Source organism: Trachemys scripta, chromosome 8 (genome assembly GCF_013100865.1).
Source record: "Trachemys scripta elegans isolate TJP31775 chromosome 8, CAS_Tse_1.0, whole genome shotgun sequence".
Lineage (NCBI taxonomy): Eukaryota > Metazoa > Chordata > Testudines > Emydidae > Trachemys > Trachemys scripta.
The window spans coordinates 48,363,832-48,386,540 of NC_048305.1; the positions used below are offsets into that span (position 1 = coordinate 48,363,832).

At 47.0% G+C, this 22,709-nt stretch overlaps 2 protein-coding genes across 3 annotated transcripts in view; one reads left to right on the forward strand and one right to left on the reverse strand.

Moving 5' to 3' along the window:
- Positions 1–1,243: 1,243 nt before the first annotated feature.
- TMCO1 (transmembrane and coiled-coil domains 1) lies at positions 1,244–18,996 on the reverse strand. The gene is made up of 7 exons (XM_034778213.1): positions 18,732–18,996; positions 17,918–17,995; positions 12,388–12,447; positions 8,401–8,447; positions 7,624–7,691; positions 2,982–3,126; positions 1,244–1,528 (listed from the first exon to the last, which is right to left on the reverse strand). Exons 1-7 carry the CDS (start codon positions 18,799–18,801, stop codon positions 1,259–1,261), a joined length of 738 nt encoding a protein of 245 aa, XP_034634104.1. The 5' UTR covers positions 18,802–18,996; the 3' UTR covers positions 1,244–1,258.
- A 36-nt stretch (positions 18,997–19,032) lies between these two features.
- The window catches only part of UCK2 (uridine-cytidine kinase 2), a 31,612-nt gene continuing 27,935 nt past the window's right edge, over positions 19,033–22,709 (forward strand). For both annotated transcript variants that reach the window (XM_034778212.1, XM_034778209.1), the window contains exon 1: positions 19,033–19,511. The gene's annotated coding sequence lies outside the window, so the exon portion shown is untranslated. The remainder of the gene's footprint in view (positions 19,512–22,709) is intronic.

Sequence of the window (22,709 nt, forward strand, 5' to 3'; positions counted from 1 at the left end):
TCACTGCAAGTTGGATATTTCAGGAGATGCTGGCCCCAGGTCACAGGCAAAAAGGTGTCGAGCATGGCTTGAGGAGTTTCCTCAAGGTGAAGAAAAGCTGTGCTACCACTCCCCACCCCATAAGCGATGACTGTTTAAATCAGCGGCACTTGATCCCCACCAGTTAGTCCTCTCCCTCCCCCAAAGCAGATTGAGACACTCACACCCTGAACTAAACCCAGGCTCTGCCTCAACTTAATGAGTTCTGGGGATTCTCTCCCACATCCCTCCCCCCAAATGGACCCTGGGATATTCCCCTGTTCTCCCACTATTTAATTCCAGCGGCCCACCTCTCTGCAGCTTTTCTCTTGGGCTATTGCCCACATGGAATGTAGAGGGGTTCCTTCACCTCCCAGCTCTATGGGGGCCAGTTTAAACTACAGTTTAGAGGTAAAGACTTGAGTATGAAAGGAGCAGCTACCTCTTTTAATGTAGTGCTAGGAGTACAAAGTACATCAGTTCTACAGGGAATAAAAAAAAAAGTGTTAAACTAGAGAGGCTGCAGCATATGAAGCTACACAGCTGAAAAACCCTTTCCAAGGCAATGGTGCTACTCCCCCCCCCCCCCAGGCCATTAGCAGGGACACTCTGTCACAAGTAAAGACCCTTACTGGAATTTTCTATTGAAGGCTTGTTGGACTGAACAAGCTGAACACCTAGCATTGAACACCCGAGTGTTTATGCCTAGCCATTCATTTCGTGCTGCTTCTAGTCTGTTTCATTGCAGAAGGTGACAGCAGGAAATAGTCAAAACTGGAATTTACCATGGGATTTTTTTATTTTAAAAACTTACAAAAAAGCCACTTGGGATTTTTCAGCCACTGAATTCCCCAAGTATCCAACTTGTGCAGAGCAGACATACAGCAGCCAGCACAATCTGAGTTTCACTCTCACTACTCGTGGCCTTTCAAGGGTGCAAAAGAAAGTCTATTGTGTTAGAATGGAAAGGCATAGAGCCACATTGTAACACAAATTGGTGGCAAGGAGAGTTTCCCCTGTAAGGCACTTGCTATCTGGTGTGAGATTCACTGGAGGGCAGTCACTGTAGAAACAACACAAAAGCTTCCCAGTGGGTGACACAGAAACCACAAAAACTAGACAAACCCCTCAGCACACAACAGCACCTGCTGTTCTAGTTCCAGGCCAGGGAAAGAGCACTGGACAAGACCTGCTGTGCTGAGAGCATTTAATAAGGGGTCGGTGGACTTGATGGCTTTTGCTAATTTGTTTGCCTTGTTCCTTTACACAAGACTGGACACAGATCTGATTTAATGAAGGATCCTGCTGTGGAAGGAGGGAGAGAATCTGTTTGATCCATTAATATGCACTTATTTTGGGGTAAAGGAGCTTTCATTCCATTATTGAGCCACTTCACCAAGCCCATCCTGACCCCTCTGTTAGAAGTTGGCACAAGAGTCATTTCCTCTGCTGACCTGCTGTAAGGGTTTCTAAGTCCCTTGGCACCTCCAGAGGAAAAAGCAACAGAGATCTGCAGATCAAGGAGAAATAAGCAGCAAGCATTCAGGAAGTGAACCAAAGCAAGAGGAAAGATAAAAATAGAGAACCATCTAAGTGCATCAACATTAATCCAGCTTCCAGAGTCTATTAGCCTCTCACCACTCCCTGGAGGAAAATCAACAAGCAGAACACACTTTCAGCAGCACTCAAGTCCCACTGGTCCTCACCAATACAGACGGACACTCCATCCAACCTAATCATGTGCTAATAGCAGATCCACTGTCAGTTAAACAGCTACTTCACCATTATCCCTGCTTCAGTGCATTGCAGCGGATAAAATGATGGCATCACTGTGGCAAGCTATTCCCAACCACAAAGAAACTTCCCATTTTCAGGGCCAGCAGTTCTCCCTTGTAGCAGAAGGGCCTGTGTGTGGGTCACAGTCCACCATGGTGTTAAATTCTTAACAGTGTTCTCTAACATGGTCTTGCATTTTGTCACACCAGACCCCGATTCTATAAATTACTCCACCCACTGGTGATTGGGAATAGACAATACTCTGAAGGGAAAGCTATTCAGCCTTCAGAGAGAGTCATGTATTAAGCAGGCAAGGGGAGGGAAGAGAATAAGGCACTTGAGAAAAATGCAGGTTTGACCCCAGACTTCCTTGCTGCCTCAGCAGATATTTGGACACAAATTGAGCCTTTTGGAGCACAAAGGCAGCTTACATTAAGGCTACATTGCATCTGGGAATGAGCATCCCAGCCTGGGTCCACAGACTTGTGCTGGCAGGGCTCAGGCTAATGCTCTAAAAATAGCATGTAGATCATGCTTTGATGTTGCAGCTCAGGGTCTCAAGCCCACCCTGCTGGCTTCAAAGCCTGAGCCACAACATCTACACAGAACCATTTTTAGAGTGCTAGCACAATCCCCACTACCATGAATCTGAGAATTTGGGCTAGATGGCTCACTTCCACATGCAGTGTAGACATGACCTCAAGGTACACTAAAGAAGGAGTGTTTTTCTTTCTGATATGACTGTACTGACAGGTTTTTAGTAAGGGCTTTTTCTTAGCAATCCAGGCATCTTCTGAAGCCTGCAGTGAAGTCAGTGAATCATGCAACTTGTTCTTTGTCAACAATGATCCTGTCAAGCCACAAAGTTACCTGGAGACACATAGCAGGGTGGAAGCTATTTCCACTCGCTCAGTCTGAATATCCTGGAGTAATCCTGCTGATTTTAGCCAGGTCTCCCCCTCATGGGCTGAGAGAAGACCTCCTATAAAGTGAGACTTTTCTGCACTACATTTCCTTTGACAGCCAAGCCTATGGGAACCAGAGGTCAACATGAAAGCTTCAAACAAACGTAGATCAAAGACAGACTACATGTGCTAAATTGGTTATTGGGCACTTGCTACTCCTTACTGGGTGGCAGATCAATACCTGCCCCATTCCCCACCCATAGGAAGCAGCTCAGCACTCACCTGTCGGATAGACATGGTGCAGAGAATGTAGAGGAAGATGAAGGAACAGTCAGTGTAATCCTCCCCCAGCAGGTTGCGATGGGACAGGCCCTGGATATAGGAGAGGGGGATAAAAGGAAGTTTTGCCACCACCCGGCCGTCAAATCTGGAAGAGAAGAGATCACTTAATGTGAGACGTCAACCAAGTACCCACCCTAGAGAAGGGCTTCAGTCTGGGACAGTAATTGGGTCCCTGGATTGCAGAAAAACAGATTGTTTTAAATGAAACAGGCCTCCAAGAGGACAAAACCAGATGGAAGATCAAGTCAAAAGTCCAGAAAAATGTTGCCCCACTTTCATATGCACAATACTAGAGAGACTAATATATACACACCTGCCATCCTCAAGCCCCTGCATATCAAAGTGGCCTGCCATCCACTGGATGGACTGTGCAGGCTTCCCTCAGCAGATGCTGTGGAATGACAAGGGGTCCCTCCTGGAGGTCAACCTATTAACCATTACTGGTTGGATAATTGCTGACCAAGGTTTGTGGGACACAGACTAAGAACTTTCTAATCAACATCCTCAAGTACTGACACCTGCTATTTAAAAGCCAAGTGACACATAGGTTTCTCCCAGAGTACTGTAACACTTGAGTCAAGAAACTGAATTACCAGCCTGTTGTAATACAGTTACTTTATGCAGACTGATTGATTTTTGTACTAGAGGTGCATGCTCAGCTTTCAGAAGACAAAACAAAGTCCAACTCTGTTTTTTTTCTCTCCAGATTTGCTACATTTATCAGTTACCAAAAGGGATGTGGGCAACCGCCAAGAAGAGAATTCCTTTTCATACAATACTCCTTCTCTGCATTCGCTCTTCAGAAGCAGGGGACATTGTATATTCCCCCAAGGTACCTGTACAGCTCCAGGAGATGGGAAGCATTCAGTACTACATTCCAGAGATGGAGACATGGTGTGAATTTAGACAGACTGAAGAGATTCAGCCTCTGAAACCAGACAGCCAACACTACCCTTTGAAGCAGTGTGCATATCATGCTGCATCAGTGTCTGCTCAGAGTTTGATGTTATTTTCTCCTTGAGTGCTGATTTTCTAACAGGTGTTTCTGGTATCAAGAGCTCCTAAATGAGCATTCTTTCCTGTGGAGAGGCATTCACACAGAGCTATGGTTCTAACATGTGCCGACATCTCACAAGCAGTTTGGCAGTGGGGCTAGGAACGGATGTTTGTCTCCCTGTAACATCCCCAGTGTTTTAGGATTCTATGTTCCCACAGTAGGAGTAACGCAGAGTAGCTCAGAGGTGATACCCTGAGATACCTACCTTCTCTTCTGGCAGGTGACCTAGGTTTTAAGGTACACTCTTGTAGGGAATTCTGTAAGGTTTGATGCTTTAAGCATGGATCACGACTTATGAGTAAGATGTTAATGTCCAGAGAGAACCAAGGTAACTTCTCTCACTAGATAGCCCTATCTGCCTGGATCCCAGTCTAGTAGTCACCTGCAGATCGCCCTACTCCTAGCAGACATACGTTTTGCCTGGATCCCACCAACCTACAAAGAGATTGCCCTGAATGGATAATCAGGATCCTCATACTAGATCCTCAACCTGGCATTCTGCTTTTAGTGTTCAAGCCAGCCTTCCTGCACCTGTCTTTCCCATCCCTGTACCGTGTATTACAGCTCCCATTTTCAAACAGCAAGAAAGGGGCTAGTTACCGTTCTCTGTATATATATATGTTGCATGTACAAAGCCTCTCTGTAGGAGTCATATGCCTAAATGTATTGCCATTGCTTTTAGGCAGTAGCTGACAGAAGGGGTACATGGCCAACCTACATTCTATTGTCCAAAGGTATACACAGCATGCTCACTCCAGACAACCTATAGTCCCTTTCCCCAAAAACTTTAGGCCTTGGGCTCTCCAACAGTGGGGGGAAAAGAAGTGGGTGAATGAAGCAATACACTGACTCTTGTTCCAAGCACAAGCAATCTCCTTTTCTCCTTCCCAACCCTGAATCCAGAGCACCTCTGTAGGTGGCTAGATAGCCATGACCTCCCAGGAAGTGGCCTGAGGAGCCCAGCTAAACAGTGATTGAACACTGTTCTCCTGCAACCAACATCTCTTCTTGATACCATGTCAAGAGAACAGCAATTGGTGAAGGTGTCAACCAGCTCTCTCCCTCCTCCCCAAACAGCCCTACAGATTTCAGATGAGGGCATGGCACTGATACAAGTCACTGAAGCTGCCCTTCACACACAGGTACACTAGCCATCTCATAAGACTGGAAGCACAGTCTTAGCCACTTAGATTGCCATTAAGCCAAAACTGTCAAACCTTTAGATTTTTCTTTAAGTGCCATAGACAGTCTCTTGGACTTGCTAAAAGGGTTAGTCCTGTTTAAATAGTAACGGAGCTCTCTGGACGTCTGGGATGTGCCATCTAGGATGTGCAACTTCACCTTCCTGTGATAGCTTTAGAAAACAGACAGCAACATGGCATGATTTAGACTTAAAAAAAAGAAGATAATTTTAAAAGTCAAGACTGAGTGAGGCTCAAGTTCTAATGGGCCCATGTGAGTACAGTATAGGGGAATCCGGCGGTAGCAGACTGTACTCCAGAGACTGAGAAGATGGCCCCCCCAAGAATGAAACTTTCAACGCCACATCAAGAGTCAGTAGGCTCAAAGTTTAATCACAAGCATCAGTAGGTTCTAGGATGGAATGATACATAGTTGTAATAACCTTCAAAAGTAGTTTTAGCAGCTGGACAGACATGGAACCCCTGCACAGAGAGGTGGGGGAGGGGAGGGAGGAAAGAGAGAAGGAGAGAGAGAGAGAATTGGGACCACAATCCAAGGCCCTCCGTAAAGCAAAGCACACAGAACACAACTGCTTCTGCCAGGTGGATGCAGAACGCTGGTCTTGTAGTGCAGTTTCCAACTATGTATAGGAGGAGCAGCGGGTGGTTCCAGATGGTTGACTGCTTCTCCAATTGTGCTTGTTTGTCTGCACCTCCCAGGGCCTTTTCCTTCCCTAGAGATAAGGGTCTGAACAACCCTCACCCAGAATGAGCTGCTTGTAAGCATAACCTGGGCCCTTCAAAATACGCAGATCCCTACTGAGTGCCTCAGTGAGGGGAATGGTACAAAGTGTATATTTCTGCCTCTCTCTTTGCCCAACATACTGAACTCCCGGTGGATGAACAAGGGCTCCAGCCGAGAGGCACATACTTTGTCCTGCAAGTGCACTGCTGGAGAATTTGGGGCCTAAGTAGACACTATGGAAGGAAGGGTGCTTTTGTTAAAGCTCTATAGCAGGGCAGCATAGACCTGTCTGCCTGCTGCTGTGAAGACAAAACAAAATGGCAGATTCTTCAGTGGGGAGGGACCCACCTTTTCATGCTGGTGAGTGACAGATCTGGTTCTGCATCTAAAGCTGCACTATAACTGACCTTAGTACAACAAAGAACTGTCATTGGCAGAACATTTTTAAGTGCTGGCATTTATGCCCAGACCCTAATACAAAGGGCTAGAATTTGCTTCACTTCACCAACAGCAGGAAGTGTCCCTCCTGGCCCCAGACTGAAAGATCCCTTCACATAAATTATTTGTATCACAGAGCACCCACAATATACTAGGTACTGTCTAAATATAGTGAGATTTCCTAACCTGAAGAGCGCACATCTGAGACAAGCTGCATTCACCCTTCGCAAAGTACATCAAGTATCCCCCTCAGTGGCTCTTGATGCAGCCTTTAAGTTTCATATAAGCATCATGGCAGAATTGGGACTTGAGGAGGGACTGCAAAGTGTCTTTATGGTCCAGTTCAGAGACGGTGTTCCATACAAAGGGCTGCACAGAAGAAACCACAAAGATGGTTGTGGGATAGGTGGACAAATAAGGAACTGAGGATGGCATTACTGGTGATGGGGAAGGTGACAACACGAGCAAATAAGCAGGGCGGGGGAGATTTGTTTGAATGACCAGTTAAGTTTGAGACATCCACAAATTCAGAGGCCAACCATGGGACTACTGTCACAATCATTGTGGACAAAAATCCCCCAGCATTTTTTTGTTTGTTTGTTTGTTTTTGGGGGTATTCTGACAGTATTATTTAGACATATAACCATCTGAAAAGTAGAGCTTATATAAATACCCTAGTCAATTCCAAAATCTTTTCTTCTTTAAGCATCTCAGCTTCTGAAGAAAAAAAAAAAAAAAAACAGCCAGTACTGCTTTAGAAAGCAATGAAGCAGCCAATGCAGATGTGATAGAAAGGTCTAAAGACTGTGGAAGGCTGCCTGATCTCTGCAAAGCTATTCTGAATTAGCCAGACTTTCATCCTGGTCATATATTCCAGAACAGCAAGCATGCTCAGTTGTGGCTAAAGTGCAGCTTAGAGAGTCCCTGCATGCAATGCTCCATGCTGAGCTGAGCAGAAGCAATGAGTGCTGTGACCTCCATATCGAAGATGAGGAGAGCTGCAGTTTGATCCATTTTATACAAATTAGGTGCAGTTCTCAGTGGGACCCCATGAACATCAGTAGAATGAGTCCAAGTAGCAAAGGAGAGAGGGGATGGGATACGTTCACTTTGAAGGCTCGGAGGGTGGGGGGAGGAGGGGCAGAGAGAGTTGATACTTACATGGAGTTGAACATGCCCATGAGGGCAGTAAAGCAAAAGCCAATTGCAAACATGGACTTCATTCGAACCTGCAACCAGAGAGGTCAGAGTCATTCATTATTGACAGCTAATGCAGAGAGAAACAAACAGATTAAAAATAAAGGCAAGTCCCACAGTTAGGGCTTGAGGGCTTTAATGCTGAGTAATGGGTTTTGTGCAGCATCGTCAGGATCAGAAGAGAAGGCAATCTTTCAGCTCACTCTCTCAGCTTGTAGGAGAGGAGATCAGGCAGAAAACTCTTAGAAGGGTTGAATAGCGACAAGTACTGGAACAGCCATGAGAGGGATCATAGAGACGAAGAGCCTGTGGAGGAAAGGGAGTGCTCAGGGCTGTCCTGTTAACCAAGAGGTTGACCACTCAAAGAAAGGGGAGTCCACAGGAACTGTGAGGAGGGAAGGGAAACAACAAATGCAGTGGGCTCACTAGGAAGATGGGGTGGGTAAGTGGAAAGTCAGGAAAACTGCTTTTATTTTGGAAGCACTAGAGAGATTGTGGGGGCAGAGGGGAATGAGAATTAATGAAGCTATGTGTGGAGTGAAGGGGCAACTAGTGTAGAACTCAGAGTCGCACTGTAGCTTGCAGATGTCAGAAGTGCAGCCCATGGAGATATGTGAATATGAGCACCTACGATCTGTGCTTTAGAATAAAGAAATTAAAGGTGATTCTTCACCTCCTGGAGAGCTCAAGATCTAGCCCTTCACTAGTTTGGGCATTGCCCCTAATTTACAACATTCTTACCATCGACAGGTCCCTGTTGTTGTTCTTCAGCTTCTCCTCTTGCCTCTCTGTAAAGCAGGAAAGAGAATAGAGGTTATACCAACCCAGACACCAGAATGATTTCACTTTCAAGTCTAAACCTTCCTTGATATCCAAGCCAGTAATAGTTCCAAGACAGACTCCAGATCTGTATGCCAGACGTTACAGTGTGAAAACTGCACACAGCCAACTGTCCTTGAATCGGAACAACATGCAGCAGAACAAGTATATGAGGTTTGTCAACATTCAAAGGCAATGCACAACAACTCAGACAATGGGCATGACGACATACAGACATGTCAACTGGAAAATCAAATAGTGCTTGTAAAAATCAGGTAGTGTCAGCATATTTTATTCTGGAAGTAGTGTTGTTCTAAGAATGTTATTTGCACATCAAATCTTATTAAGGCAGTGGTTTTCAAACTGCGGGTCACAACCCAGTACTGGGTCACAGAATGTAAGGCACTGGGTCACAGCGGCTCTGGTCAGCACCACCAACCAGGCCATTAGAAGTCCCATCAGCAGTGCTGCCCGGCTAAGGCAGGCTAGTCCTTACCTGTTCTGACACCGCGCTGTGCGCCGGAAGCACCCAGCAGCAGGTCCAGCTCCTAGGCGCGGGAGGCCACAGGGCTTCACACACTGCCCCCTCCCCCCGAACACCGGTTCCGCACTCTCATTGGCTGGGAACCAGCCAATGGGATCTGGGGTAGGGTGGTGCCTGTGGGCAAGAGCTGCGCAGAGCCGGACCTGCTGCTGGCCACTTCCGGGACACAGTGCAGTCCTCGGTGCCAGGACAGGCAGGAAGCCTGCCTTGGCACCCCTGCTGCGCCGCTGACCGGGAGCCACCTGAGGGGAGCCCACCCCACAACCCAATCCTTTGCCCCAGCCCTGAACCCTCCCCACCCCCAAACCCGGAGCCCCTGCCTGCACACCAAACCCCTTATCCCCGACCCCAGCCCAGAGCCTGCACCCCCAGCCCAGAGCCCTGACCCCCTTCTGCACTCCAGCCTCCTGCCCCAGCCCTGAGCCTCCCCAAACCCAGAGCCCCCTCCTGCATCCCAAACCCCTCATTCCTGGCCCCACCTCAGAGCCCGCACCCCAGCCCAGAACACTGATTCCCTCCCACAGCCCAACCTCCTGCCCTAGCCCTGAGCCTCCCCAAACCTGGAGCCCCCTCCTGCACCCTAAACCCCTCATCCTCAGCCTCACCCTGCAGCCCTCACCTCTGCACCGGCCCTGAGCCCCTCCTACACCCCAAACCTCTCGTCCCCAGCTCCGTTGGGTTGCAGGCATCAACAATTTTCTTCCACTGGGTCACCAGAAAAAAAGTTTGAAAACCACTGCTGTAAGGAAATGCACTACATATGTTAACTCATACTTCACTACAGAGGTGTCTGTAGGGATTCCAAGGTCAGATCACCAAAGCTGCACTTAAAGTAGGACAAAAATCCTACTGTTTCACACTTCAAAAACCTAAGGAACCATTCATACAAAGATTGGATTTTCTATGCAATATTTAAGTAAAATATGTATACTAGCTTTTGAACAGAACACTTTAGGATACTCCTTTTGGAAACATTGCGCTGCGTTGCCCCTGCCATTTCAGTCACCACAAACTCCAAGTTTCACGCATCCTGATAACATCTCATGCAAAGGTCACTTCAAATTTTTTTTTAAAAAAGAAGTTATTTTTATTTCCCTTATTCAGGAGGGCTCTTTTGTGCTATGTCAAGGTCAGCCAATGGAACTGTCATGTTCCATCTGCTATTTCCACTGCCCCATCTCGCCAGTCCTGATCCTCTCAGTGGCTAAAGATCCAGAGGCAACCTGGAAAAGCCACAGATATGGGGTTGAATAGGAATGTGGAAAACTACAAGAGATATTGGAAAGGGAATGTGAGTGAGGCCTGGGGAAGTAGTCTGTGGCAGTGCAAGGTGTCTGGGAGTCCAGCATCTCTATATTGGGGTATCAACACAACATGTGGGCCCTAAAGCACTGTTGCTGTGAGCCAGTAGCACCAGAAGAGTCCTTCAAACATCAAAATTATAAGCAGCTGAATATAGAGGGTTACAATGGGAAGTGTTTGGTGAAGCAATAGTAACTCTTCTAACCCTCCCCTCCCTGTTTCTCATAACTAGAAATAACAATATTCAAATTTTAAAAAATAATTTTGACACACAATATTGATGTTTATTTTTAAGCTTTTTAGATTTAACCATTTAAATGTTCAGTTGGAGGAGGGAGTGTCAGACAATTATGACTAGACACAGATTCAAAAAGTTAATTCTTTATAACTATTAAAAACAGTCAACATCACGTGTGAAAATATACAAAATAAATATCCTTGAATCCACAAATGATCTCTCTTTTTATTATTCATTCACAAGACCATGTGTAAGAAGCCTAATTCAAAAGTCTAAATCGGTGGATTTTGACTCTAATAAAGATCTCAAGAAGCATTTTTCTTACTTTGCCGATCTAAACTTCAATCATAGATGGAAATATTTTTTCATCAGTTTGTGTGTACAATGAAATTGACATTTACAAACATTTACCAATAAATATCTAATCCTTCCAAGCCCACTTATAACTTTATCAAACAAACCATTTAGGCTAGAATTTCCCAGGCTTGCTTTAGGACTCCAGTTAACACTTCACTAGCTCAAAAGGGCATTGTAAAAATAACTTCATTAGTGCTAGTGAGGCACTCGTACTCAAGTGATGAATAGGTGAGAAGTCCAAAGGGAAATAAGGCATTCCTTGGTCACAGTAGGGTTTGGATAGTTAGCTGTAAATAAGGTGTGAGTCCACACTGAATAATGAGGATAAGAAGGAATAGCAAAAAGCTTCCTCTTTCACTAAGCACCTTCCATCCTATGCACTGAATTTCCCACTGATTCTGTGGGAAAGAGATGTGCTTGTGTAATTAAGGCCTGTATCATAATGCACACGTGAAAAGGAAAGGAATTAAGGCTCTGCACCTAGGAGAAGTCCAGAGATCACAAGTTTTATATGTAGGAAAGGCTATTTTAAATCATTTATAGCTATTCTGGGCCTTGTACAGAACTGATGATAAGGAAGACACCTGGCTTTACAGGAAGAGGGACGAAAATACAAAACTTATTGGGACTGTATCTGTCTAGGATGTTACTGATAAGTTTTCTGTAACAATTCAACTGGTTGCTCTGCATCACTCACTCATGGCTTTAACATTTGAGAGTAATGTGGCCATTCTAAACACATTTTCTCTCACATATCCCCAGACAAAACATTATGTTGAACTGGAGTTAAGGAGTATACATCAGTAACTTAAAGGAAAAGACACATTAAAGGAATGTTGTAATTATCCCCAAAACAAATGCTACAAACGCAACTGAGGCAAGTCTGAAAGAAATCTGACCACATTTAGATATAAAGATGCCGTTACGACACCCATACACCCTTCACTCCATCCTACAGTCATGCTAGGAGGAAAAAATGAAAAATCTAACCTCTAAAAAGATAGGTTTCATCCAATCTGGGACCACAAACGCTAACATGTATTCCAATAGTCCCACAGTTATTGCATTGCGATAAAGCATTGCAGCAATGAGCTCTCAGGGCTAACATCTGGGAACAGTTAAGGCTAAAAGACTACTTGGTCTGGGTCCATGTGACCAGTCCCGCTTATGCAGCGGCAGGCATTGGAATCCCAGTGCCACCGGGTTTGCCTAAAGTCAATCTAGAAGGGAAGAGGCTAGTTCCCTTGAAATAGGCTCCAACAGTCCACAGGGAAGAAGAGAAAGTCACATTCTAGCCATCCCATCAAGAACAAAGTCAACTCTCATCCCCAAATAAAGTGTTAAAGTTTTAAGGGGGAGTGGGGGGGGGGGGGGGGGAAGGAAAGGGAAAGTCACCTCCAGCAGCTTCTTCTCACAGCCCCCCCGCTCACTTTTGGAGCACCACACCTCCTCCCTCCCCAAATCTTACCTATTTTCTTTTTTTGCTGTCGGCCTGCTGATTCAGTTATCGTTTCCTTCTTCTTTTCCACTACAAAGGGCAAAGACAACATAGAATCACTTTCACACAAACAATGAAAAGTTACGCTACTAATCCCTTCTCTTTTCCTCTCCCTTACACCCAAAACCCTCATGCAGACAGGAGGAGGAGGAAGGAAGCAAGATACAGATATATGTCTATGATATATGTTCAATGTCTTATAACCTGCCAGAGCTGGACTAATACAAATGTTTACAAGACCAGGAATATTTTCCAGGCCCTGATCCTAGCTGAGGAAAAGCACAATTTCAATCCCTGTCAAAAGCCAGACTTTTAAAGCCTGCCAAAGGAGCCCATTACACTGTGAACCAAGGAGCTTGTGTATCATTTTGGTTTAAACAGACCTTGCTGATTTGTCATTATGAATTCTAGACAGTACTTTCAATTCAACAAGTGTGATGAAACAAGCTTTATGGGAAACTCTGACCCTAGCTATCTGCAGTGGGAAGCAGAACACAGAAAGGCCTATGTTCTATTATGTCCCTTCTTCACACGCAGGCATTCTCAGTGGAAGTGCTGCGCCAGCAGTCTGGCACAGCCAGCTCCATTCTTGCTGGTCATCCAATTAGGGCTGAAATATTTCCAATATTTTGAAGTTAAAAATTAAGTAACAAGTCTAAACTTAGTTATCAAAGCTACCAGAAAACCAAGACAGACAACCAATCCAGACAGTAGACACTCCACAGATTGCTCCAAGCAAAGCCAGATAGTCACAAGCCAGAGTGCTGATCAGTTGAGACTGTGATCCAGCAACTATACTTTTCAATCTGCAAATGGAATCACCTCCAATAGCAGAGAAATTTGATTGACATTCCCAGAAAGTGAAAGCCAAGTTTTAGTTTCAGGTTTACATAGCCAATATCACAATACGAAAATGGGATGAGAAATGTTAAAGTACGGTTATGATAAGATAAGTGATATGGATCGCCTTTTTCAATGGCACATCTGTATATCTACTTTACCAACAAACCCATTTTCACTCCTGTTGTCCCATAGTGTCGGCGCTGAAGACTTCTATCTCACATATTAGTATATCAGTTCAGTTTTAATGGTAGAACTTTTAATCCTTGTGATAACCAAGACAGAAAGACTACAGCTAAAAGATCACAGGAGAATTTGTGGTGCTAACAGATAAAATTCTTATGACTCATAAGCCGACCTTGCACAATTGTCAAAAAAATGAACAGCCCAGGCACAAACCTACTCATCTGCTTTTACCACAATGCTGCTGATGAAAAGGTTATTGGTGAAGTTTACTTATCCATAAACTAAATTACACACCTCAAGCAAGCAGGCCAGTAGGATTAAGCAAGGGTGACATAAACTGAGCAAGTTTGCTCAGAAAGGTCACTAGGGGTAAATAAAGTGGCACAACATCATTTTTATTCTCACTATAACCACGCTTCAGTCTTGCAACTTCTTCCCTTGCCTGATAACAATCAGACATCTATCCTGAAACTTTCAAGCTCACCGAGTTTTGAGACATGGCTGTGCCATATACCATGAGTATGTTTTTGTTGAGAGATTAAATTATAAACACTCCCCCAATCTAACTGCCCGAGTTTATTCACTTTCAAGACCCATTTGTTTTCTGTAGCTGTGATAGAATGGCAAGGCTCTGGCAGAGGAGCCTAGTGATCTTATCCATGGTGTTTTTTTTGTTTTTTTTTTTTTTGCTGTTTTATTGGTTGTTGCTGTGGGTACATTGACAAATGGTTGAAAGGTGTGGCAGGAGTGGTCTATTTTACAGTTGTATATTTAAGAATTGCCAAAGGACAGATAAGTGCTCCTTTTAAAATGGATATATGGATAAATTATGATTAATAAATGCTAATCAAATCTGAAATCGTAGCTAATATTTGTTATTCTCAGCTCTGCCACTCAAGCTCGAACTCGCAAGCATTAACGTTAGCAATTATTGCTGGTGTATGCACCTCACATCTGGCTCTTTGTGGAAACACAAACCAGAGATAGGAGGAATTACAAAATAATCAGAGTAAAGTCTCCACAGCAGGAGTGGCCAACCTGAGCCTGAGAAGGAGCCAGAATTTACCAACGTACATTGCCAAAGAGCCACAGTAACAGGTCAGCAGCCCTGTATCAGGTCCACACACTCTTCTCCCCCTACTCCCAGCATCTCCCACCCACCGGCAGCCCCGCCAATCTGCACCTCCCCTTCCTTCGCCGCACCTCCTGATCAATTGTTTCATGTTGTGCAGGAGGCTCTGGGGTGGGGAGGGGTAGGTGCGAGGGCAGGGCAGGCTCAGGGGAGGGGGCGGGAAGGGATGGAGTGGGGTCAGGGTCTGTAGCAGAGCCAGAGGTTGAGCAGTGAAGTCCCCCCGGCATATTGGAAAGTTGGCGCCTATACAAGGAGCCACATATTAATTTCTGAGGAGCCGCATGTGGCTGCAGAGCCACAGGTTGGCCACCCCTGCTCTACAGCAATCATTAAACAGCAAAGATTAATCTATACCAGCTGCTTATAAGTTCTACAGCACTCAAATGAGTAGCATATTATCTCTAAACCCGGGATGGGCAAACTAGGGCCCGCGGGCCACATCCGGCCCATCATACCTTTTAATCCAGCCCTCAGCTCCCGCTGGGGAGCAGGGTCGGGGGCTTGCTCCACTCCGGCGCTCCAGCAGGGAACAGCGTCGGGGGCTTGCCTCGCTCCGTGGGGCTTCCAGGAAGCAGCCGCATGACCCCTTGCCAGCTCCTATGTAGTATGAGGAGGCATGGCCAGGCGGCTCTGCACTCTGTCCCATCGGCAGGCGCCATCCCCGCAGCTTCCATTGGGCTGGCTGTGCCTCTGCATAGGAGCCGGAGGGGTGACATGCTTCCTGGAGCTGCTTGAGGTAAGCACTGCCCAGAGCCTGCACCTGAGAGCCTACCCCACCCCCCCCCAGCCCCAGCCCTGATCCTCCTCCGATCTCCCAAACCCATTGGTCCCAGCCCGAAGCACCCTCCTGCACCCCACCCCAGAGCCCGCACCCCCAGCCAGAACCTGACACACACACACACACAGTTCCCGAACCCCAGCCCTGATCCCCCTCTTGGCCTCCAAATTCCTCGGTCCCCGCCTGGAGCATCCTCCTACACCCCAAACTCCTCATCTCCAGCCTCACCCCAGAGCCTGCACCCACAGCCAGAGCCCTCAACCCCCCCAACCCAAGCCCCTGCCCCAGCCCCCTCCCGCACCATGAACTCCTCATTTCTGGCCCCACTCCAGAGCCTGCACCCCCAGCCGGAGCCCTCACCCCTCCCACACCCCTACTCCCAATTTCGTGAGCATTCATGGGCCGCCATACAATTTCCATACCCCGATGTGGTCCTCAGGCCAAAATGTTTGCTCACTCCTGCTCTAAACCCTCTGCTGGGGTTTCAGTTGCTTTCATAACTTATACTAGTAGATTTTAGACTTAGCTACTCTGCGCTGTCTTATATGCCTGGAAAAAGTATGGATTGGATGAATGGACTATAAGGTGGATAGGAAGCTGGCTAGATTGTTGGGCTCAACGGGTAGCGATCAACGGTTCAATGTCTTACTGGCAGCTGGTATCCAGCGGAGTGCCCCAGGGGTTGGCCCTGGGGCCGGTTTTGTTCAACAGCTTTATTAATGATCTGGATGATGGATTGCACCCTCAGCAAGTTTGCAGATGACACTAAGCTGGGGGTGAGAGAGGCAGATACGCTGGAGGGTAGGGATAGGGTCCAGAGTGACCTAGACAAATTGCAGGATTGGGCCAAAAGAAATCTGATGAGGTTCAACAAAGACAAGTGCAGAGTCCTGCACTTAGGATGGAAGAATCCCATGTACTGCTACAGGCTGGGAACTGACTGGCTAAGCAGCACTTCTGCAGAAAAGGACCTGGGGATTACAGTGGAAGAGAAGCTGGATATGAGTCAGCAGTGTGCCTTGTTGCCAAGAAAGCTAACGGCATATTGGGCTGCATTAGTAGGAGCATTGCCAGCAGATGGAGGGAAGTGATTATTCCCCTCTATTCAGCACTGGTGAGGCCACATCTGGAGGACTGCGTCCAGTTTTGGGCCCCCCACTACAGAAAAGATGTGGACAAATTGGAGAGAGTCAAGCGGAGGGGCTCGGGCACATGACTTACGAGGAGAGGCTGAGGGAACTGGGCTTGTTTAGTCTGCAGAAATGAAGAGTGAGGGGGGATTTGATAGCAGCCTTCAACTACCTAAAGGGGGGTTTCAAAGAGGATGGAGCTCGGCTGTTCTCAGTGGTGGCAGATGACAGAACAAGGAACAATGGTCTCAAGTTGCAGTGCGGGAGGTCTCGGTTGGGTATTAGGAAACACTATTTCACTAGGAGGGTGGTGAAGCCCTGGAATGGATTACCTACGGAGGTGGTGGTATCTCCATCCTTAGAGGTTTTTAAGGCCCACCTTGACAAAGCCCTGGGTGGGATGATTTAGTTGGGTTGGTCCTGCTTTGAGCAGGGGGTTGGACTACATGACCTCCTGAGGTCTCTTCCAATCCTAATCTTCTATGACTATGATTCCAACTGGTCTTCTCCTGAAGGCTCAGAAGAGAGGGAGACAGAAGCCAAGCCGATCTTCTGTCGAGCTGTCACTTGCTTAAATCCCTTACTTCACTTATTTCTATTGATGCTTTTGCGCTCCACTTTTACCTTATACCGTAGATCTTCCAACTCTTCCTCCACCTCTCTATCTTCTTCCCCCTTTGCTCTTTTTACTGCACTGTACTCCCTCCACCCTTCTCCAAGTCCTTTCAGGATCATTTTATATAGAGAGGTTGTACTTAAACTGGTGCAATCAGTTTAAAAAACAGTTTAAACTCATGCAACTTCTGTATGTGTGTGTGTATGTATAAAGTCTTCTTTCTTCCCTCACTTTTTTTCCTCCCACCACAAAAATCATCCTCCCTCATTCTCCTCTGGCACCTTTAATCTCACTCCTTATCTATTCCTCCCTAGACTCTCATACCATTCAACCAACCACAATTCTTCCTCTTTTCAGTAACGCCTCCTGTTCTTTCCTCCCCAGATCTGGGGTCCCTCTCAAAAAGCACAGGCAGGATCCCTGAGCTCACCTCAGTGCAGCTGGTGGAATCTATATACATAACCACTGGCTAACCGTGCTAAGGAAAGAGAGGCTTACACCCATCTCTGTCCCCCCCATTATTCAGTGGAAGTTAGGTAGGGGGTGGAATTAACATCAGGACAGGTCTCAGTACTAACCCTTCTCCTTCCAGTGAAGGACAAAAAAGGATAAAGCTAGGGGCTCGCTCCCTCAGACCAGAATGGAAGTAGTCATGTTTATAGCTCCCAAGTATTCTATGGTGAGGTAGGGACCCTCGGGAGCAAACAGAAGGCACCTCTAGCCAAGAGCAGACCCTACTTTGAAAAATCCTGGAGCAGAAAACGATGAGAAGACAAGAACAGCCATAGTATGTATGGTGTTTGAAAGGCAACACTTACATTTTTTGCTTTGTTTTTCCACTTCAGCTTTCAGTCTCTTGTATTTCTCTGTTCTGTAAACCAGCACCCATGTTATACCTGAAACAAGCATCAGATAAAATAAGAGGACAATGACTTTCTATACAGCTCTATTGCAACTGCCCCAGGGCTGCTGCAATATTTAGATGTGGGTACCTTAACAAGGAGAAAGAAACCCAGAGAACAGCAACATACAGTAAGCAGAGGGCTGTCTTTGTCAAGGAAGCACTAGACACACTGAATGGCACAGACACCTCTGTGGGAAGCAGACCTCATATCTCCCAGCACTTTTATTGCTGAAAGTTATTTACCTCAGAAATCTATAGAAATAGATACACACAACTGAGGCTGTGGAGTCATTTTCACTCTGTCCAGCCACGATATGTACACAGTCCCCATCACCAGAGCCCTTAAATACCTGTAATGCATTTCTCCTCACAACCGCCCGCGAAGGCTATTGCCCCCATTGCACAGATAATGCCGAACTGGGGCACAGAGTCACCCACGGTCGCTGTGACAGAGCCAGGCCTGGCCCTTGGCTTCAGGGCTATCGCGCTCGGGGACCCAGGCCGGAGCCCCACTATAGGCTCTTTGGGTGACCAGAGAGGAGCCCCACCCCTCTGCGCCCCCGGAGCCCCACTCGCAGCCTGCCTGCTCCTGAACCGGGAAGGGGCTGGCTCGGAGGCTGCTCACCGGGTTACGCCTGGCCGGCGCCCCCTCCCTACTGGAACACGCCGGGGGCCAAGGAGACCGCCCGGCAGCCGGCCACCCCAGCGCAGGCCGCGAGCCCGCTTACCCTCGGCCAGCAGCGCCGTGCACACCGAGATGAAGACGATAAGGACAGTATCGGCGAACATAGTGCTCATGGTGCCCCCAAACCCGGAAGAGACTCCCGCGCACACACGACTAGACCGGAAGCTACAAAAGGTCCGACTAGCAGCCTAGCAACTGGCTCCACTCTCCGGAAGTGATGTTACTCAGATTTCCGGCAACAAGGCGCACCGCCAAGCGGAAATCCCGCCTACAAGTAAAGGGCGGGAAGAGCTGGTTGGGCGAGCAGCCTGCCAATAGTGACGTTAAATTCACCTCGCGCCAGGGACCGCTCAGTGCCTCAAGCTGGAACCAGCCTGCTCCTCATGGGGCTTTTCTCGCAGCCCGTGGGTCAGAGGGCGCCGGACCCCAGCGTGCCTAGCGCCAGGCTGGTCTGAGTGCCCGGTCTGGCCGCGGCGTCCCCCTCAGCCTGTGGGGGTGCGGAGCCGGGCCCAGCTCGCAGCGGTGTTGCGAGCCCCGCCTGGCGCCCGCGACGTGTTACCAGCGCCAGGCCCTGGCGAGTGCCGGGCCCCTCCCCCCTCCGGCCCTGGCGAGTGCCGAGCTCCTCCCCGGCCCTGCTGTAGATAAACCCCGGGCAGCCCCTCTCGCAAAGGCGGGGGTCCTTCCCAAAGCCCTGTCTGGGGGAGTCCGTCCCGCGCTGATGCCATTGTTGGCGGGCGGGTGCTTCCCGGGACCCGCCCCGCTGGCAGGCAGTGCGGAGAGCCCCCGGGCTGTCGCAACCCAGGAGAGCCCAGTGCTGCCTTAGGTATGTGTATGGCCCCCCGTCAGCTGAGCGCCTCCTAGTGTCACTAATCTCACTTAATAGATGGGGAACCCAGGCACAGAGGGGCTACGTGACTTATACCAGGGAGCCCGTGCAAATCAAAGGTCTCCTGAGTATGGAGCAAACCATTGGCCCATGCTTCCTCCTCTAGGACTGAATGCCTTATTAGTCCCCGGATTATCTTGGGTGAAAATCAGGGAAACGTTTCCACCGTGACGGAGTCTTAGAAATAGATGATAAATAGCCAGTACATAGTCCTTCAACGAGGGATTGTTGCCTGCCTTACATTTTGTATTGGACAGTCTAATTTTAAGTGTCCGGAACAATGTGGCTTCCCGGACTTCTGTTAAGAGACTCCCCTAAAGTCTTTCATCATAATTTTTCTCTTTCCTAATTTCATCCCATTACTTCTACACGTATCCATCCCCCTTAGTTCTCTCTTAGTGGCCATGGAATAACCTTATTTCTTTATGCCTCTTCTTATGAACCAATCCCTCCAGCTCCCTAGTCATTTTTGTTGATTTCTCTAAATTTCCTCCAGTTTTGTCAATATCTTTTTGGTAATTTGTTCTTCAAAAAAATACTTTATTTCAGGTATGATCACATTAGAGCTGTAGTTTACCTTGCGGTGAAATGATTACCCTGTGCATTTTTACTGGCCTTTCTACAGCTGTGTCCTTTTGCAAACTTGTATCTAATTTGCTCTTATCTTCTATCTTTTTTCCAACTTTTTTCTTCCTTTTAGGTAGGGTTTGGATTATTATTCCCCAGGTGTGTTAGTCTGCATTTTTTTTTAAATTGAATCTCATGTTATTGGTTTATTTCTAGATATTTACCCTCTTTAAGGGCCTGACCCAAAGGCCACTGAAGTCAATGTCAAGGTGGATTAAGTGGGGTTTGATTCAGACCTTAGGTTCCTTTTCATTATTTTCTCTGCGATCACTGGTATTCACAGTTCTTTCCACCTCAATGTCATCTGTGACATCATTCTCTTTACTCTCTCCTCCAGATCATTAATGAGGGTATTAAATAAGACTGGACCCAACACTGACTTGTTAAAATCCTCCCCATAGCTCAATACATTGCTATTACCCTTTGTTTATGGTCCTTCAGCCAGTTTTCAGTCCACATGATAGAGTTCCTATTCAAGCCAATTTGAAGTAATTTCAAGAGTGATTCATAAGACAGTATCACATGCTTTAGTAAAAGTCAAATATAGTATATCTACTTCATCCACTAACTATGGGCTAGAGGGGTCGGCAACCTTTCAGAAATGGTGTGCCGAGTCTTCGTTTATTCACTCTGATTTAAGGTTTCACATGCCAGTAATACATCTTAACGTTTTTAGAAGGTCTCTTTCTATAAGTCTATAATATATAACTAAACTATTGTTGTATGTAAAGTAAATAAGGTTTTTAAAATGTTTAAGAAGCTTCATTTAAAATTAAATTAAAATGCAGAGGCCCCTGGACTGGTGGCCAGGACCCGGGCAGTGTGAGTGCCACTGAAAATCAGCTCGCGTGCCGCCTTCGGCACATGTGCCATAGGTTGCCTACCCCTGAGCTAGATTGTGACTTGAAGTATGCACTAGCACAGTGGCATGAGGGGGAGACTCCCCTTTCACCCTGCAGAAGCTACCTGGAACTTAAGTGTGCAAAAGTAAACAGGTGCAGTGGTGCCCGTTTACTCATTCTTTGGAGTGAGTGGGCAGAGAAGAGTAGGGAATATTGGAGCCTTGAGTCTGCCTCCCTATGTGCTGGCCAGCACATCTGAGCCAGTGAGGGCTAAGGCTTCTGGCATAGGCTACCAGTAGATTACTACTCTTGTGCAAGAGGGGAACCAAGAGAAAGTGGTGCTTCCAAGAGATATCTCAGAGTCACCTTTCCTCCTGAGGCTGCTTCTGGAGTCATGCAGTTTATGCACTGACCCTCGCCCAGGACTGTGTCATAAAGTACAATCTAGCCCTTTGGGTCTGGTGATTCCACCACCCTTATTCATGCTGTGTGATAGGCCCACTGAAATCATTTCTACTACTTGCAGAGTCTGGTACTTCACACCATGAGTAAGGGTAGCAGAATCTGGCCCTAAATAAGGCCATGTCTACATTATGGGTGCTTTAGTGGCCTAGGGCTTGTCTACACTTGAAACAGCACAGCTGCAGTGCTTCAGTGTTGACACTACCCCCTACACCAATGGGAGGCATTCTCTCGTCAGCATAGGTAATCAACTTCCCTGAGAGGTGGTAGACTGGGTTGACAGAATTCTTCTGTTGACCTAGCGCTGTCTGCACTAGGGTTTAAGTCGGCTTAACTACGTCGCTCAGGGTGTGGATTTTTCATATCCCTGAGGTAGATAGTTAGGTCAATGTAACTTTTTAGTGTAGACCAGGCCATACATAGCTACAGTGCATAGCTATGCCTCGGTAACCCCATAGCATAAATGCAAACTGCAGCGATGGAAGGGATTTTTCCATCGTTCTAGGAACTCAACCTTCCTGAAAGAAGGTAGGTAGGACAACGGAAGCTTTCTTCCATCCACCTAACTGCATCTACATTGAGGGTTAGGTGATGGGTTTTTCACATCCCTGAGCACTGTAGTTATGTTGGCCTAAGTTGTAAGCATAGACCAGGCCTAATACTCTTGTGGGCTGGGCAGAACATCATTGAAACTGATGCATGAAGCAGCAGTCCTTCATTCAGAATAAATGTTAGAAACAATAGGGGCCTCAAACCAGAACACAAGCACACACATGTGAGTCTGCTCAGGACTTAGAATGATGTGGGCGGAGGGTTCTTGTTGGGTATTGTTTAGTGGAGTTATGTGTGTGGGAGAGAGAAGGGAACGGGGAGAAACACCAGAGAAGCAGAGAGAAGGCAGCAAGGAAGCTCCAGAGTCCAGACAAGCACAGTGTATGGCCCTGAGAAAAGCCTAGAAAGAGTTTTCAAGGTGGGTGCTGTCAAAAAGAATCTTGAAGCTGTGAGCAAAGCTGTTGTTTGATTCCTGCTGTGTCTGGGAAACATGACTTTGTACATTCTTTGTAAATAAACAGGATTACATCAAAGAAATACCTGACCCCATCCTAGTGGAAAAAACCTGCAGGGCCCCAAACTTTGGCCAACCACTCATGTCAAAAGGGGTAACAATACTATCAAAACAAAGGCATCAAAGTTTAGGCCAGAT

Bases quoted from the DNA above. Each gene is read 5' to 3' on its own strand.
- TMCO1 (XM_034778213.1), bottom strand. From the start codon at position 18,801: ATGAGCACTATGTTCGCCGATACTGTCCTTATCGTCTTCATCTCGGTG. The intron at 12,448-17,917 runs GTAAGTGTTGCC...TGCCCTTTGTAG, and splicing joins GGAAAAACAAAGCAAAAAAT to TGGAAAAGAAGAAGGAAACG. The intron at 8,448-12,387 runs GTAAGATTTGGG...CCTGCTTTACAG, and splicing joins ACAGCAAAAAAAGAAAATAG to AGAGGCAAGAGGAGAAGCTG.